At 43.2% G+C, this 19,289-nt stretch overlaps 1 protein-coding gene across 1 annotated transcript in view; it reads left to right on the forward strand.

Annotated features, from left to right (window-relative positions):
• FREM1 (FRAS1 related extracellular matrix 1) overlaps positions 1–19,289 on the forward strand; it is a 264,848-nt gene that overhangs the window by 110,055 nt on the left and 135,504 nt on the right. The window contains exons 10-15 of the mRNA XM_056521167.1: positions 3,075–3,419; positions 4,514–4,656; positions 5,886–6,085; positions 11,893–11,983; positions 13,676–13,843; positions 14,666–14,874. Of these exons, the coding sequence (XP_056377142.1) occupies positions 3,075–3,419; positions 4,514–4,656; positions 5,886–6,085; positions 11,893–11,983; positions 13,676–13,843; positions 14,666–14,874 (1,156 nt within the window). The remainder of the gene's footprint in view (positions 1–3,074; positions 3,420–4,513; positions 4,657–5,885; positions 6,086–11,892; positions 11,984–13,675; positions 13,844–14,665; positions 14,875–19,289) is intronic.

Genomic DNA, 19,289 nt, shown 5'->3' on the forward strand with positions numbered 1-19,289 from the left:
CGTAACAGTACCCCCCCCCTTAGGTCTCCCCTTCTCTTTGTCCGGTAACTGCCTCCCCTGGGATGAGGACACCGGGAAAGGATGGAGGGATTCCTCAACGGCAGGCAGAACAGCAGGAGTAGGAATGGGGAGAGAGGGCAGAGGGCGAGACCTGGCACGGGGCAGTGTGACACCAGGACGAGGGCCATGAGGGGACACAGAGGCTTGCCTGATGGGACTGGGAGGGGGGGAGAGGCATTTCCTGTGGCAGGCAGAGTCCTTAATGACCTTAGGGGGACCGGATACAGGAGGAACCACAGGGTCACGGCAGGGAGTACTGGGAACCGGTTGAAGGCAGTCCTTGGAACAAGAGGGACCCCAACTCTTGATCTCCCCAGTGGACCAATCCAGGGTTGGGGAATGGTGTTGAAGCCAGGGTAGTCCAAGGAGAACTTCAGAAGTGCAATTAGGAAGGACAAAAAATACAATTTCCTCGTGATGAGGTCCGATGCACATTAGGAGGGGCTCCGTGCGGTAACGCACGGTGCAATCCAACCTGGCTCCGTTGACCGCGGAAATGTGGAGTGGCTTGACAAGACGGGTCACCGGAATGCGGAATTTATTCACTAAGGACTCCCGAATAAAATTCCCAGAAGCTCCAGAGTCCAGGCAGGCCACGGCTGAGAGGGGAGAGCTGGCTGAAGTAGAAATCCGAACAGGCACCGTGAGACGTGGAGAAGCCGACTTAGCATCAAGAGACGCCACACCCACGGGAGCTGGGTGCGAGCGTGCGTTTCCCAGACGTGGAGGACGGATTGGGCAATCCACCAAAAAATGTTCAGTACTGGCACAGTACAGACAGAGATTCTCTTCCTTACGGCGATTCCTCTCTTCCAGGGTCAGGCGAGACCGATCCACTTGCATGGCCTCCTCGGCGAGAGGCCTAGGCGCAGATTGCAGTGGAGACTGTGGGAGAGGTGTCCAGAGATCTAAGTCTTTTTCCTGGCGGAGCTCTTGTTGCCTCTCAGAAAAACGCATGTCAATGCGAGTGGCTAGATGAATGAGTTCATGCAGGTTAGCAGGAGTCTCTCGTGCGGCCAGAACATCTTTAATGTTGCTGGATAGGCCTTTTTTAAAGGTCGCGCAGAGAGCCTCATTATTCCAGGATAGTTCAGAAGCAAGAGTACGGAATTGTATGGCGTACTCGCCAACGGAAGAATTACCCTGGACCAGGTTCAGCAGGGCAGTCTCAGCAGAAGAGGCTCGGGCAGGTTCCTCAAAGACACTTCGAATTTCCGAGAAGAAGGAGTGTACAGAGGCAGTGACGGGGTCATTGCGGTCCCAGAGCGGTGTGGCCCATGACAGAGCTTTTCCAGACAGAAGGCTGACTACGAAAGCCACCTTAGACCTTTCAGTAGGAAACTGGTCCGACATCATCTCCATGTGCAGGGAACATTGCGAAAGAAAGCCACGGCAAAACTTAGAGTCCCCATTAAATTTGTCCGGCAAGGACAGGCGGAGGCTAGGAGTGGCCACTCGCTGCGGAAGGGGTGCAGGAGGTGGCGGAGGAGATGATTGCTGCTGCAGTTGCGACTGAAGTTGGTGCACAATGGTGGACATTTCCGACAGCTGGTGGGTTAGATGGGCGATCTGTCGGGATTGCTGGGCGACCACCGTGGTGAGATCAGAGATGGAATGCTGGGGAACCTCAGCGGGATCCATGGCCGGATCTACTGTCACGATGCCGGCTGGCAGGAGGTGGATCCTCTGTGCCAGAGAGGAATGGCGAGGACCGTGCTAGTGGACCGGTTCTAAGACACTACTGGTTTTCACCAGAGCCCGCCGCAAAGCGGGATGGTCTTGCTGCGGCGGTAGTGACCAGGTCGTATCCACTAGCAACGGCTCACCTCTCTGGCTGCTGAAGATAGGCGAGGTACAAGGGAGTAGGCAGAAGCAAAGTCGGACGTAGCAGAAGGTCGGGGGCAGGCGGCAAGGTTCGTAGTCAGGGGAGATAGCAGTAGTTCTGGTACACAGGGTTTAAACACACAAAACGCTTTCACTAGGCACAAGGGCAACAAGATCCGGCCAGGAAGTGCATGGGAGGAGGTTAGATATAGTCAGGGACCAGGTGGAAGCCAATTAAGCTAATTGGGCCAGGCACCAATCATTGGTGCACTGGCCCTTTAAGTCTCAGGGAGCTGGCGCGCGCGCGCCCTAGAGAGCGGAGCCGCGCGCGCCAGCACATGACAGCAGGGGACGGGAACGGGTAAGTGACCTGGGATGCGATTCGCGAGCGGGCGCGTCCCGCTGTGCGAATCGCATCCCCAACGGCCATGACAGAGCAGCGCTCCCGGTCAGCGGGACTGACCGGGGAGCTGCAGGGAGAAAGACGCCGTGAGCGCTCCGGGGAGGAGCGGGGGCCCGGAGCGCTAGGCGTAACACCGTAGCAGCCAATACTGCAGGCCGCAGCAGCTGTCTGGGAATGCTGGGAGTTGTAGTTTTGCAACAACTGGAGGCACACTGTGTGAAAACACTGTCCCATGGAGGCTAAAAAAAATTGTGAAAAAAATGTACAAAAATTTAGACAATAAGCGTGAATAAGCCCCCTCCCCTAAATAAAAGTTTAAATCCTCCCCCCTTTCCCCTCATTATTTAAAATAAAATAAACCTAATCATATGTGGTATCGTCAAGTGCATAAATTTCCAAACAAATAAAATATAATGTTAATGAAACTGGCGGAAAAGTAAATAAAAATACAAAGTCCAGAATTGCTGATTTTTGGTCACTTCATATAGCAGGGAAAAATAAAAAGTGATCAAAAAGTCCCATCAAAACAGAAATGTTGCCAATAAAAAATACAGATGACGGCACAAAAAACAAGCCCCGTATATGGAAAAATAAAAAAGTTTTAGGGGTCAGAAGGGGACATTTTAAAGGAGTACTACAGTGCAGTAAAACATATCCCCATCCAATCATCATGTAAAGTGTACCCAACCTGATAGAATCCGCTGTGCTCAGTAATATTATAGTGACTTTATGAAAAGCTATTTGAAGTTTTAATAACAGAGAAATATTATATTTGTTGTTCAACCAGGAGGAAAAGGATTTATGTTCACTGTTAAAGACATAAAGGATGGGGTTGTCTGCTACCATCATGATGACAGTGACACAACCAAAGATTTTGTGGTATTCAGAATATTTGATGGACGTCACAGCATTCGGCACAAGTTCCCCATTAATATTCTTCCTAAAGATGACAGTCCGCCTTTTCTCATCACAAACACAGTCATTGAACTCTTGGAAGGACAGACTGTTCTTATTCAAGGTTCAATGCTATGTGCCTCGGACATGGACTCCAGTGATGATTATATTCGCTTCAACATCACTAAGCAGTCAGTGGCTGGAAGCATTATGAAGAAACCAGGACAGAAAGCCTTAGGTATTACATGACATGTTATTGCTTGTTTTACCAATAGCACCTTACTAGATATAGCCTAAAACATTATACACTGATAAGCCATAACAGTAATATTGTACAGCATTTAATTTGTATAATATTGTGTAAATCCAGCTCTTGCAGCCAAATTATTTGTGAACCATGGCCTCTGCAAAATCTCTAAAGGTTTCCTGTGGTATCTAGCACTTTACTAGCTGCTCCCTTAAAGGGGTGAGATGTCTGATCGCTGGAGACCCCTGCTGCTGGCGACCCCGCAATCTCCCTGCTGCACCCGGCGTTCGTTTAGAGCATCGGGTGCAGCGCCGGAGGCTTGTGACGTCACAACTGGGCCCCGCTCATGACGTCATGGCCACGCCCCCTTAATGCAAGTCTATGGGAGGGGGCGTGACATCCATCATGCCCCCTCCCATCGACTTGCATTGAGGGGGCGTGACTGTGATGTCAAGAGCGTGGCGTGGCCGTGACATACCCCTTTAAGACCTGTAAATTGTAAGGTAAAGTTTCCATGGATTGAACTTGTTTTTCAAACACATCCCACAAATACTTGATGGGAACTTTATGACATGACCTTTCTTAATGGGCTGTGGTAAGGACATGACCACAGCACAGATCAGCAGCTGAGTTTTTTCCCCGTGTGCACAAAGCCTTATTGTTATGACTATCAGTGTATGTAGATCATAGTAAACTAAGGCTGAAACATTGGGATTCACTCTGATACATTGAGAGAAAAATGGAATCATATTTATTCATGATGAATCCTCTATGAGTTGGGAAGGTCACACCTCAAAAATGAGCCTCATTGAGCCAGGATAGGGGGTTATCATAGAAGGGAATGTGCATAACTAATTTTGACTTTATTATGTTAGATTTAGGCTTATGAATACATGCTTTGGATCTGTGCATCCGCCTCCATTCTTTCTAAGGGACAGTTAATTTAGGGAGTACAGTATGAGTATAAAATGACAGCACATGGAGTATATAGTAGTAGGGGTGTAAGTCTCCAAGTCAGCATTATTTGTGAATGTTGTTGTTATCCATTTGAAGCTTTATCTTAGTTTCTCTATTTCTATGACTAGCTTATCCTGTTACCACTTTCCTGCAAAGGGACTTATTCAATGGTATCATTTATTATAAGCATCTTGGAGGAGAAATTTATGAAGATGTATTTGAATTTATTCTATCTGATAGTCATACCCCTCCCAACTTGTCTGGTCCTCAGGTATGTGAAGTTTATCCACATCGAATTTGTACACATGACCTATGATTCTGCTCTTCCACAAAGGCTAACAAAATGTTTCCATGGTATTTCTGGATTTTTTTTTTTATTTCACTATGCTACTTTAGGCCTAATGTAGTGTCTGTACGTGTGTTTCAAGGTGGTGTCACAATTCTGTGATTTTTCATCCCAACATTTATTTTTTAACAGCATACAAAATCAGTGTTGTCTCAGGTTTTTACCAGGTTGCAGTTCGACCAGAGACATTACATCACTAGTCAGGTGTTCAGGGGAGCCTGTCCTGCTTCAATGGAGATCATTCTGCAAGAATTCAAATTTTGCAACAGCTGGAGGCAACTTGTTCACAAAACACTGGTCTATTGCATTGAATGAATCACAAGGGTGTTTCAATGGGTGGGGTGGCTTATGTGTGGGAGGGAGGAAAGTGGCACCACAGTTACAAACAAGGAAACATGGGATTTGTAGTTTGAGAGAACGAACTCAAACAGGAAAGAGCCAGCACAATTACTGATTTCTGGATAATAGAGCGGAAGCCCCATACAGAAGATCGTAGGGGGGAGGGTTTGATAAGTAGTTTTACATGATATATCTCCTTTAATGATATTGGCAAATATATTATAAAGTTTATTCATGTGTAATGGCTGTCAGAAAGCTAAAAAAAAATTAGGCATATTCCAAAAACTGAGGCATATTCCAAAAAAATCTTTTCATTCAGAATAAGAATAATACAATTCAGTGATGTAAGTGCTTCACCATTATACAGTCATGTCTCTGTTATTCCCACAATGTCATGATTTTTCTCAGACATTGTCAAGTGCAGTTTGTAAAAATTCTTGATTTTGTCAGTCTAAGGGTATGTTCACACTGCAAAATTTCTGCTATAATTTACTGTACATTCATTTCAATGGAATTCCTATGTGTGAATCCAGCTTTCTGCATTCCACAGAAATATCAATATCAAAGATCAATCTTATATTTTGTGGAATTCCACAGTCAATTGGGATTGAATTTCAGTGGAATTCTGTGTTCTGTGAACCCCGGTTGGAGCACATTATTGAGCCACTCAATGCCAGGCTACCTAGTTTATGCTAAAAGAGATTCCCATAAAACTAAAATCATGAACAGCAATCCTTGAAGGAGAACATTGCTATCTTAGTGTATAGCTAAAGGTGGTAACACAATATATTTGGCATTTCTATTTCTGTTTCTAGGTTGTGATTATACATATAACACCAGTGGATGATCAATTACCTAAAGAGGTCCCTGGAACAATTCGCCACCTGATTGTTAAAGAAACTGATGTTGTCTGTATTACAAAGAAACAACTACACTTTATAGACACAGAATCTCCAGAAAGAGAACTTGTTTATACTTTAACCAAGCCTCCATGCCGATCCTCACACTCTTGCAGGTAATCTCTGTGCTTAGGCTGTACTCTTAATATTGGAACATGTCTGCTGCTGTCTACTAGGCTTTATGTTATTCACTACCAACATTTCAGTTTAAAGGGGTATTCTGGTGTTCTAAAATAATTATTATGTTGCTGGGACTAATGAAAAAAAATGTATACTCACTTACCCAGGTCCCTGCAGGTCCCAATGCAGCTCCCATACAGCTCTTTCCAGTCCCCCGATAATCGTCTCTTCTTGCTGATTCCGAGATAAAAGGTTGTAGCAACACCTGTGCATTCCACCAATCACTGGCAGCAGTGGCCATGGTTGGCCCGTGATTGGCTGAGCAGGCAGTTCATGCTCAGACCTCTCGTTTTGGAGAATGGACCGGAAGGAGTTGCAATGAGAGCTGCGGTAAGAGCTGAGGGAGAGTGGGGTAGGTCTTGGTAAAAGCATGTCACCCCTCCATGTGGGGTCAGACGAGAGATCTTGGGCGCCAGCTTGCGAAGTCTGGCCGAAACACTCAAGCAGAGGTCGGCAAAGGATATGTGGATATTGGAGGTAAAAGATGATCTGCAGTGGTGCTGCCTTACGGAGACCAAATTCAGTTACAGTCCGGTTTAAAACAAAGTATTCACATTTATTATTGCATATATTATGTTAGGTTACACCTTTCTCAATTGCAGAATAAAAGATGCCTACATTTTTACAGAACTGTTACATTTAAATAGTAAAAAGGGCGCCAAAAAAACTGGTCCAGAGGCCAGCCCTGGGGGTGTGACATGGTGATTTGTACAGCGCCTCCATGACACATTGTTGTACATAAAAACATATATTTAATAAAATTTAGCAAACATAAAATTGGTAGTGGGTGTGAAATATTATATGTCGTGGTTGTCCTTGTAGTGGGAAATGAATGTTTTAAAGTACAGGCGATACTTCAGGCTATTCCCATATTGGATTTGCGCTTGTTCGTTCATAAGAGTAGTGATCAATCACACGGCTTTCAGCAAATCCATGGTGATCCATCAGATGTTTTCAAAAGAAAGATTGCCATCAGAATGATGCCGACTTGGATGCGTATTAACAGTACGCTGTATTATTGATGTCATATCAACCAGTCACAAACTTGCTGATGTGAGAATGCCAAAGGATCAATTCAAAAAAAGCTGGTCAGCCAATCAGGATTGGACTTTTCTTTTATGAGAGTAGTCGTATTGTTACGTGTAGAAAGGCGACCAATCAGTTGCAACTTGATGACAGGAGAGTGGCCAATCAGCGTGGTGCCTCTCTAATGCTGAATAAAGGGGGAAATTCTAAATTTCAGACATGGTGGAATTAAACAGTGTGTTCGATATATTCGTTCAAACCCAGCGGTATTAAAGTTTTCAGTTTAAAGATCCAAAAATTCTCTCTTCTACACTGCTGTGTGTAACATCTAGGGCAGGTGGTTTAGATGTGTTCAATCGGTATCACAGAAAAAATTGAGAATTCGCAGCCATGTTTCAGCACAGCGTGACAGGATACACTATGTAGATGATAGCCTTTAGACATTAAGCCGGTGTTAATTTAGTCTGGTGCACAGCATTTGGTACGTCCCACATTGGGTCCCGCAGGGGCATTCCAATAAATAGATAATGTAATTTGATTTGCATGACATAAGAGATTTAATTTAGAAAGTTTCACCTTTTGTTTTTTATGTAAATTCTTTGCATCAATTTTTTATATTTTGGCAGCATTTGCTGTAAGGGGTGCAGCAACGGAAGGTTGATGGTATATAAGGACGTAATATCCATAGTCAGGAAGGAATAATGTTCCTTCCACTGTAAATCTATAAAGGAGTTGATGAAATCACTGGTGTCGTGGGTGTAAGGGAGTCGTTTGCAAACATATTTCTGAAGATGAAAGTCAAATTTGATGTTAAAGAATTAATTCCAGATATAATTGGGCAGCCAGCTGGATTGGTTGGATGTTTGTGAATTTTTGGCAGGTGGTAAAACAAGGGGATGTCAGGTTCTGAAATCTTCATAAAGTTGAATTCTTGTTTGTTAAAGGGGTACTCCCGTGGGAAAACTTTTTTTTAAATCAACTGGTGCCAGAAAGTTAAAGGGGTACTCCGGTGAAAACCTTTTTTCTTTTAAATCAACTGGTGGCAGAAAGTTAAACATATTTGTAAATTACTTCTATTAAAAAATCTTAATCCTTCCTGTACTTATTAGCTGCTGAATACTACAGAAGAAATTATTTTCTTTTTGGAATGTTCTCTGATGACATCACGAGCACAGTTCTCTCTGCTGACGTTATTATAATAATAATAACGCTTTATTTATTGTTGTCCTTAGTGGGATTTGAACCCAAGTCCCCAGCACTGCAAGGCAGCAGTGCTAATCACTGAGCCACCATGCTGCCCTTAGTATACATCTGCTATGCATGGTTGCTAAAATGGACAGAGATGTCAGCAGAGAGCACTGTGCTTGTGATGTCATCAGTGTTCCAAAAAGAAAGGAATTTCCTCTGTAGCATTCAGCAGCTAATAAGTACTGGAAGGATTAAGATTTTTTAATAGAAGTAATTTACAAATATGTTTAACTTTCTGCCACCAGTTGGTTTAAAAGAAAAAAGGTTTTCACCGGAGTACCCCTTTAAACAGATTTGTAAATTAACTTATATTAAAAAATCTTAATCCTTCCAATACATTTCATGGGCTGTATACAGTACTACAGAGGAAATGCTTTTCTTTTTGGATTTCTCTGATGTCACGACCACAGTGTTCTCTGCTGACATCTCGTTCCATTTTAGGAACTGTCCAGAGCAGCATATGTTTGCTATGGAGATTTTCTCCTGCTCTGAACAGTTCCAAAAATGGACAGATATGTCAGCAGAGAGCACTGTGTTCATGACATCAGAGAAATCCAAAAAGAAAAGCATTTCTTCTGTAGTATATAGCCCCTAAAAAGTACTGGAAGGATTAAGATTTTTTTTTAATAGAAGTAATTTACAAATCTGTTTAACTTTCTGGCACCATTTGATTTAAAAAAAAAAGTTTTCCACGGGAGTACCCCTTTAAGGACTCCATCTCTCAGACCGGTTTCTAGTAGGGTATCCATTGGTGTATTCAGATGCCAGATTTTTATCCAGAGTGATGTAGAATGATTTGTCAGATAGGAGTCAGTTTGATTCGGATAAGTATTGATCCCTATCCCTATTCCGCCTCCTTTATCTGCTGATTTTATTATAAGGGTGTCATCATTGGCTAGAGTTTTGAGGGCTTCTCTTTGTTGAAAGCTGAGATTAGAATGATTTGTTCTTTTCTTCTTATTGTTCATAGTCAAATTCTCAAAGTCACATGGCAACTTTAGCATCTGTACAGGGGAGTCATGTGGTAAATCTAGTTATTTATATAAAGTAAAGTTCTTTATTCTGCGATCACAGGCAGAGATTTTACCTTTGAATAAAAAAACATTCTTAAGTTACGTTCACACAATGGGTTTTTTTTTCACACCAATTTTAAGCATTTTACGCTTATGTCTTTGTGAAATCTTACGACATTCCACTTTTTCTATAACTCCATTCATATGCAGTTGCAAATTTTGGGGTGAATTAACTGAGGGAGAGAAAACGAATATGAAAGTTGCACTGGGGTATTGTGGAGTTACTAGGGCAGAATCAGGTATTAGTTTCTTACTTTTTGGATTCCCTTATTAAATATATCCTTGGATGGTACTTTATTGTATTTATACATCTATGCAGTCCTTCTACTGGAGATTCCATGTGTTTTATGAATTGTTCCTTGGAGTATTATATCTATGCACTTTACATTTATGGGTATAATTTTTATTGCTATATACAGGTCATGAATTCAGTAGCAAACAGTATTTATGTGTATGCTTTTGGTATGTTTATAATCATGTGATATGATTTGGATTTGCACCAGCACCTTATTTTTATACTAATTTGTGAAGAGGGTATGACTGCTGCTCCAAATAACTTTCTTAATCTCCCGAGCTAATCCCTGTAGGTGCTATGTGGATTTACTCATATATGTTATTTGCTGCCACTCTGTGTCCAGGCACTTCCTATTCTCATTCTGTATCTATACTTCTAAATGCTTTCAAATTGTTTTTATGTATATGGGAAAAGTACAATTTCTATTATGGTTGGATTTGTATTTTATTGGGAGCGGTCTCGGTCATCTACTGTGGTCTAATATCTGATTTTGGCATCCTGCTCTGTACCATTCTTCCATCTGAAGTATTTTGATAAACAGTCCAAATGTGGTGTGATTGAGGCATTACTTATTTGTTACTAAGAGCTGCAGACACCTTTGGATAGCTGATATAAATGGATATAAAGGCAAACTGTACCTTTCTTCCCTTGCCTCCCAGCCCCTTCTTGATTTATCTAAGGAGCCCTGTACGTCAGTCAAGGAGGTGCTGGGAGGTGAGGGAGAGAGAGAGGTGTTGTGCCAGGCTGTGGCACTTGAAAGGTTTGGCATCCCCTCCTTGACACTTGGTTGAGAAATAAAACATCAACTTTATATGTTTGGCAACCTGGTGCTGGCAGAAGGCTTAAGTTTTCTGGTGTTTGGCCGAAGCATCATTTGTTTCTGTGATGATACCCGGGCTTTTCAGGGGGCTTCGACATAGAGCCAATCCCATCTAGAATCTAAATCGACACCCTTCTCAGATGAACATCAATATCTAGCTAGTCTTTTCAGTCCTGGCCAGTGTTCACTTCTTCTGCACTAGCTCTTGTAATCTCCTAGCTTGTTTAATCCTGTGAATTCTGACTTCAGCTTGTGACACTACTCTTCTCTGCTTATTGATTTGGTACCTTTGCTGCTATATCGGTTTGGACCTGGCTTCTTTGACCTCTATATATCTGTTTGTGTGTGTATCGTCTGTTTTGTTTCTTGTACTTTGCCTGTTAACCCTTTGTACTATGACCTGCTTCCATGACTTTCGTACTGTGTTGTTTATTGTTTTGGACCATGTTATGCCCCTGCACCTACTGAGAACAGGGACTGAGATCCCGTTTATGATCCGTTGTTTTGGGTGGATAGTTAAAGGGGTTCTCCGGTGCTTATACATCTTATCCCCTATCCAAAGGATAGGGGATAAGATGCCTGATCGCGGGAGTCCCACCGCTGGGGACCCCTGGGATCTTGCACGTGGCACCCCGTTTGTAATCAGTCCCTGAAGCGTGTTCACTTCGGGTCTGATTACCGACGACCACAAAGCCATGACGCCTCAGCCCCATGTGACGTCACGCTCCGCCTCTCAATGCAAGCCTACGGGAGGGGGCGTGACAGCTATCATGCCCCCTCCCGTAGGCTTGCATTGAGGGGCGGAGCATGACATCACACGGGGGTGGAGGCGTGGCGTCACACACCGCCGGCCTTGTGGTCGTCGGTAATCAGACCCGGAGCGAACACGCTCCGGGGACTGATTACAAACAGGGTGCCGCGTGCAAGATCCCGGGGGTCCCCAGCGGCGGGACTCCCGCGATCAGGCATCTTATCCCCTATCCTTTGGATAGGGGATAAGATGTCTAAGCACCGGAGAACCCCTTTAAGTAGGCAGGGAAAGTGGCTTTAGATGAACTCAAGGCTGCGCATATTCCTGCCCAACATGACAGGTACAGTTTGCTTCAATGCCTTAACAGCTATCCAACAGTATCTGCCACTCTTAGCACCAAATAGATCTGACAACATTCCTTTAAATAATGAATTGTTTATTAAGTTTAATTAAAAAAAAAAGGGGGACACAATACTCAGTACACGATATTCACTGCTCAATATTTTAACTGTGAAATTATTGTTGTGCAGCGACCTAGATGCTGGGAAAATTTTTCTTGTGGATAGTATTTCAAAATTTCAAAAGGATCATACTGCTAACATGACATCAACTTTTACTCAGGTAAGTAAAAAACTGTTTGTACATATTGTATTGTTTGTACATGAGTAGATTCAGAAGATGTATAGGGACGCCACCGCTACCTAGCGATCACAGTGGGTCTCACAATTGAGACCTAATGCAATCTGAACTTTTGAAAAGTTTACCTTTTTTTTCTATATGCAATGGCGTAAGCACAGTTTGCACATAGCAGCCAATCAGAGCTCAGCTTCCATTTTGTATTCCGGTTTTTAAAAAAAATGAAAGCTGTGTTGTGATTGGTTGCTATGGGCAACAAAACAATTTTGCTTTAGACAGTTTTGATAAATCTGCTCTAATTGTTTCCAAATCCTGTCCTCAAGGAACCCTTAACATGCTATGTCTAGGATTTTAGTAGAGAAGACATATTTTAATTATTCATTTAGTAAAAGTAATTACCGTATATACTCGAATATAAGCCGAGTTTTTCAGCACGATTTTCGTGCTGAAAACGCCCCCCTCGGCTTATAATCGAGTGAACTCTCCACCTGTCAATCCCTTCTTAGTAGTCTTCAACCTGCGGACCTCCAGATGTTTCAAAACTACAACTCCCAGCATGCCCGGACAGCCGATGGCTGTCCGGGCATGCTGGGAGTTGTAGTTTTGCAACATCTGGAGGTCCGCAGGTTGAAGACCACTGAGGGATTGACAGGCGGTGATGATGAAGGAGGGGGGGGGGATGATGACGGGGTGATGATGAAGGGGGGGATGATGACGGGGTGATGATGACGGGGTGATGATGACAGGTTATTGATGACAGGGGTGATGATGACGGGGGTGATGATGAAGGGGGGGATGATGAAATGGTGATGATGACGGGGTGAGGATGACGGGGGTCTGGATGATGACAGGGGGGGATGATGACTTGGGGGGATGATGTATGTCCCACCCTAGGCTTATAGTCGAGTCAATAACTTTTCCTGGGTTTTTGGGGTGAAATTAGGGGCCTCGGCTTATATTCGGGTATACACGGTAATGGGGTTGTCATAAGTTCAGCCAATTCTGGACTTTCTTTGTATTTATACTTATTTTAAAATGGTCATATCTCCTGATGCTCAAAAAATTATGTTAGTATAGTTTACTTGCAGTTTCTTTATAACAGTGTTCCTCTGTCCGCCTCAGTAAGTGGCAGAAAAAACGCTAAGCTAGAGGAATTGCAAACTTGTCGTCTGCCAAGCAAAAATGATGCTGCATCTAAAGAGGCACAATACCAAGGGTCCTTTCTCCTACCTGATATAGAGAAGGGAGAGAAGCTAGACTAAGCATGTGTTTCCACTTCATACTGAGGTGGACACAGCAATATCTGGTGAGATGAGATTTTTTTGTGTAAAGTGTAAATACAAAATCCCATGTGCATTAGAAAACTTTCAATATGTGATCTGTTGGGGTCCAGTGATGACTAGATTGCAAAACTTGTTGGTAACATTTTACAGTTCTTTTTCTCTTACAGTAAACAGTGATATCCCATTCTACTGGATTGCTGATGTATACCACAGAGCTTCATGTTGGATATTTATGAATGTCTATGTTTCTATGTTTCCATGTCTATGTTTCTATTTTTCCATGTCTATGTTTCTATGTTTCTACAAACACTGTCAAAAACCTGCTTTTAGATAAATTGTATGATAGTTTTTAGAGAAAGACTGCTATAAAAATGGTAATCTTTTCCTTTTATAGCATGCAGTGAGCCACATGAAAGTCGCATATATGCCTCCAATGGAAGATATAGGTCCTGATGTTCTACATGTGGGCTTTACCTTATCAGTCAGTAATCATCATGGAGGTACCTTGTATGGTATCTGCTTCAATATCACAATACTTCCGGTAGACAACCAGCCTCCACAGGTAAGTACTGACACAATGCTTCAGAATTCACAGATAACTATAGTAGAGCAATTCACTATATATTTAAAGTGAAATTGTCACAGTCCTGTTGTCTTACACACTGGTTCTCGGACCTAACAGGTCAGGAAAACAGCATTCCAAAGCTTTTCTCCTCAGCAATATGCCATGTCGCTGAAAACTAAGTTGTATTACTGCCAGCCGTGACTAGTTATCCGATCCCATGGAGTGGCTACAGTCCGCTTGCCACGTCTAGTATTTTTACACTGGCCACTAGAGGTAGTCACAATAAGCTGATATTTCCTTTTCTTTGTAGCTTATTTTTCCTTTTTACACAGTATGAGTCACTGTTAAAATCTGGCGCATTCTTAAGGCCTTTTCACATGCGTTGATGGCTGCACAATAACGAGAGCCAATCTTAATGATCGACGCTCATTTAATTAGTCATATGGCTCAATCAATTGCAGACTGGGTCACATAAATTGCTGGATTGTTAGTGCGGCCTTTTAATGTACCATTGTCACATGGCCTGTTTATATGGGGCAAAGTACAGCCGATAATGATGACATAAATGCCTGCATAAAAGATACAATCAGTCAGCGAATTAGCGTTTTCTCATCAGCTGTTTTCCAAATATTTTTATTGCCAAATTAGTAGGAACAATCATTCCTAAAGACGTTCACCCAGCCAAAAATTGGCTCACATAAAAGGGTCTTTACACTAAGGCAAGCATTAGACAGTTATCAATCCTCTCCCCCACTGTTAGCATTATTGTACATTCAAAAATCAGACATATTTTTGTTTTCTATTGCATCTTATGTCTAGGTATTCACGTATGATTTGAGAGTGGAGGAAGGCAGCTCTCATCTCTTGACTGTAGAACACATCCATATCACTGACAAGGACACAAATCAAGACAAGCTTTGGATCACGTTACAAGCAGCACCATTACATGGCATAATCCAACTAGACGGGATACCGATCAATGAAGGAGATCATTTCAGCTACCTGGACTTAAGCACATTAAAAGTTAGGTTAGGATTGTTACAATCTTAGTTTTACTTTGCATGAATCAATGTAAACAGTTTTTTCTGCTATTTTGTAATGATATGGTGGTAAAAATAATGTTGTCAGGCATGCTTACTGTCATACCGCATCATCAGGATATCTTGATAATACATTATATTTTAAGTGAATGCTTTGCTGTAAGGTTAACCTGCTTACATGTTCACATTCAGGTTATTGTCCATGGGGTCAAGTGTACTGTACATATATAATGCGTGTGGTTGAGGTAACTAACTCAATAAAAAGAATTTAACAATGGCACAACCGTAGGCATGATGGAACAGTGGCATAGCTAGGGTTAATCTGGCCCCTGCCCCTGCAAGTATTTATTTTTACATCTAAAGGGAGACGAGGCCGCGTTGAAGGTTTACCCGATTTTCCTACACATGTTGTGAGGTATATGCAACATGCATAAGAACTTGAAAATTGTGGATTTAAAACCACCTCAACTCCCTTAAAGGGGTACTCCACTGGAAAACATTTTTTACTTTTATTTTTTAAAGTTAAACAGATTTGTAAATTACTTCTATTTAAAAATCTTAATCCTTCAGCTGTTATATGCTCCACATGAAGTTATTTTCTTTTTGAATTTCCTTTCAGTCTGACCCCAGTGCTCCCTGTTGACACCTCTGTCCATTTTAGGAACTGTGCAGAGTAGAAGCAAATCCCCATAGCAAACCTATCCTGCTCTGGACAGTTCCTGATATGGACAGAGGTGTCAGCAGAGAGCACTGTGGTCAGACAGAAAGGAAATTCAAAAAGAAAAGAACTTCCTGTGGATAAAACAGCAGCTGATAAGTACTGGAAGGATTAAGATTTTTTAATAGAAGTAATTTACAAATCTGCTTAACTTTCTGGCACATTGATTTAAAAAAAATGTTTTCCAGTGGAGTACCTCTTTAGAGGTCTCTGCTTCCATGTCGATAATTACACAGTCTTCCTATGTGAGCTGCATAGGAATCAGGGGTGGGATTACAATTTTTAAACACATGTTCGCCACTTGAAGTGACCTTGAGCGTATGTTGTAGTGCACTTCTACCCTAATAATTAAACACAGACATACATACAGTATGTACACATACAAACAGTAGTTACAGATATACAGACTGTATATACACATGCAGACAGTATATACAGTATATACACACTGTCTATACACACATACAGACAGTATCTACACACATACAGATATGCTTATAGTATATACACAAATACAGACATATATAATACAGTGTATAAAAATATACACACACACACTTACTTGCAATACAATAAAGCTCCAGGAGGTCCAGAAGTATATTGCAGGGGTCCATAAGAAGAGAAGTCCTCACAGAGCACTGTGCTCTCTCCTGCCCCTTCCCGCTGTTCAGAGAAGAGTCAGCAGGCTGGGACAAGGGAGAGGGACCTGCAGACAGTGCCGAAGGAAGAAAGAAAACAGGCACCATCATATGTTTAATATAGCCTGGGCCCATGACATTAGTTTTGCCCATATAGCAGTCCTCACAGCAAGACAGGAGGGGGCCGAGAGGCAGACCTGTAATGTGGTGTCACCCGATGCGGTCCTCACCCCCCCCCCCCCTAGCAATGCTACTGTGATGTAAAATTGTCAAAGGGGTTGTCCCACCATTACAAGTTTGGGGATAGCTGACATAGTGGAAGTGGGAATGACCGCTAGGACACCGCTGTGAGCTTCCTTATCTTCCCAGAATGGAGCAGTGTGCTTGCCTTACTGTCATTACATTCACTCTCTATGGCAGCTGCTTAAGATATCTCAAATGAGAATGACTGGAGCATGAGGGTACCAGTGGTCATAACCCCATGGCCACACGCTTATTCCCTGCCGGTGGAAGAGCTGCTTTAATAATAATAATCAAAATATTCTCTATACTATTATTGCTCTCTGGGCAATGTTTTAGTAGGTGACTGTCAATCCACACTGCCCAGAACCCAATAAAGATTTAGACATATTTCAGCCACCAGTTAGAAAAACGTTGTTGCACTCACACAGAATAGTCGGTATTTACTTACCGTAATTCTTCTTTCCTCGAGTCCCGAAGGCAGCACAGAAGGGGATATATCAGATCCCGCTCTCATGTCAGGACCGTCCCCTAGAATACTAATTAATTAATCATTAATTAGACAAGGGGCGGGCCAGACCCCCATAAAGGCCCCTCTTACCAAAACCTCACTGTGTAATAATAAAGACCAATTGATGCGACAAAAAAAACAGTTTATTAGGGAGGGTGTTGTGCTGCCTTCGGGACTCGAGGAAAGAAGAATTACGGTAAGTAAATACCGACTTTCCTCATCGTCCCTACGGCAGCACAGAAGGGATCTACCAAAGATAACAAAGGGGGGGTTAATTCTTGCCAACAGCCGACAATACTCCAGTGCTAAAGGCTGGGTTCTGGGTCTGCAGATCCAGCCTGTAATGTCGGGCAAAGGTCGATGTAGATGACCAAGACGCCGCATTGCATATCTCAAGTAAGGACACTTGCTCCCTTTCTGCCCAGGATGTCGAGGTAGCCCTGGTTGAATGGGCCCTTAATGGATGAGGGGGATCCTTCCCATTCTTCTGGTAGGCTTCCACAATAGTCGACCGAATCCACCTGGCTAAAGTATCTTTTGAAGCCTTGTAGCCCATTCTAGCTCCTGCAGGAAGCACAAAGAGATTCTCCTCTTTGCGGAAGTGCTGAACCCGATTCAAATAAGGAATCAATGAACGCTTGACATCAAGGCGATGGAATCTCCTCTGCTCTTCTGACTCGGGATTTGGGCAAAATACTGGTAGAAAAATTTCTCTATTAATGTTAGATACTGAAGATACCTTGGGTAAGAAGGAAGGAACAGTGCGAAGTCTCACACCCTCTGGAAGGACCTTGAGAAATGGATCCCTAGACGACAGCGCCTGTAGTTCTCCTACTCGTTTTGCTGAAGTTATGGCAATAAGAAAGAGTAGCTTCATGGCAAGCCATTTAAGATCCACTTCTTCAATAGGTTCAAATGGAGCTTCTGTAAGGGCATTCAGAACTAAAGTTAAGTCCCACATGGCGACTGGAGGTTTCAATGTTGGTCTCAACTTCCTTAGTGCTTTAAAGAATCTGGAAACAAGAGGGTGATTTGCAAACTTCCCATCGGACATAGCATTAATAGAGGTCATATGAACCTTAGAGTGTTGGGTTTAAGACCTTTATCAAACCCTTCTTGTAAGAATTGCAGAATGGCTTCCACTGAAAACTGTAGGTTTGATGCTGATAACCAACTCAAAAACTTCTTCCATAAGTTTGAGTATACAAAATTTGTAGATGGCCTCCTGGATGACAGCAAGGTTTTCACAACCTCTTCAGAGAGCCCAAGATTTCTCAGTCTTTCCCTCTCAGAAACCAGGCAGTTAGATGTAGCCTGCCTGGCTGCGGATGCAAGAACCCCTTCTGTACCAGTAGATCCGGAGCCGCAGGAAACCGGAAGAATTCCCCCTTCGCCAATTGAAGCAGTAGAGGGAACCACACCCTGCGAGGCCAGAATGGCGCTATTAAGATGGCTGATGGACCTTCCCTCAAGATCTTGCACAGGACTCTTGGTAGCATAGGCAGCGGAGGAAACAGGTAGATGAACATTCCGTTCCACGATATGGAAAAAGCATCCAGGACCTCCGGCTGCTCCCAGGCATTCAGAGATCCGAACCTTTCCAACCTGGAGTTCTCCTTGGTTGCCATAAGGTCGATCTCCGGGTATCCCCATCTGAGGAATATTGGTCTGAGATGTTCCATCTTGAGAGACCATTCCGTGGCCAGAAGGGTTTGTCTGCTCAGGATATCCGCTTGCTGGTTTACTGCCCCCTTTATGTGTATGGCTCTCAAGTCCTTGACTACCATTTCTGCCCAGTGCATGATCTGGGCACACAGTTGTTGCAGTGCCACACACTGAGTGCCTCCCTGTTTGTTTAAATAGAATGCCGCGGTCGCGTTGTCGGTCCGCAGCAGCACAGATCTCTTGAAGACATAGGGTTCGAAGTGTAGAAGGGCAAGATGGACGGCCTTCAACTCCCGAAAATTGGAGGATCTTGATCTCATCTTTGCTGACCAAGACCCTTGGGTCCAGAGATCTTTCAGTTGAGCACCCCAACCTGAGGCAGAAGCATCGGTGGTTATAATGATTTGGTGTTCTGAGATGAAGCTCTTTCCCTGATCTAGATTCGACCTGATGGTCCACCACAACAATTTCCTCCTGACGACTGGGGAGACTTTCATGAAGGAGTTCAGAGATGATAACTTCCTGTTCCACACTTTCAGGATCTCCTGCTGGAAACTCCTTAGATGGGCCTTTGCCCACGGTACTGCCTCTATTGAGGCTGTTAATAATCCTAGTGTGCTCATTGCTTCCC

Source organism: Hyla sarda, chromosome 1 (assembly GCF_029499605.1).
Source record: "Hyla sarda isolate aHylSar1 chromosome 1, aHylSar1.hap1, whole genome shotgun sequence".
Lineage (NCBI taxonomy): Eukaryota > Metazoa > Chordata > Amphibia > Anura > Hylidae > Hyla > Hyla sarda.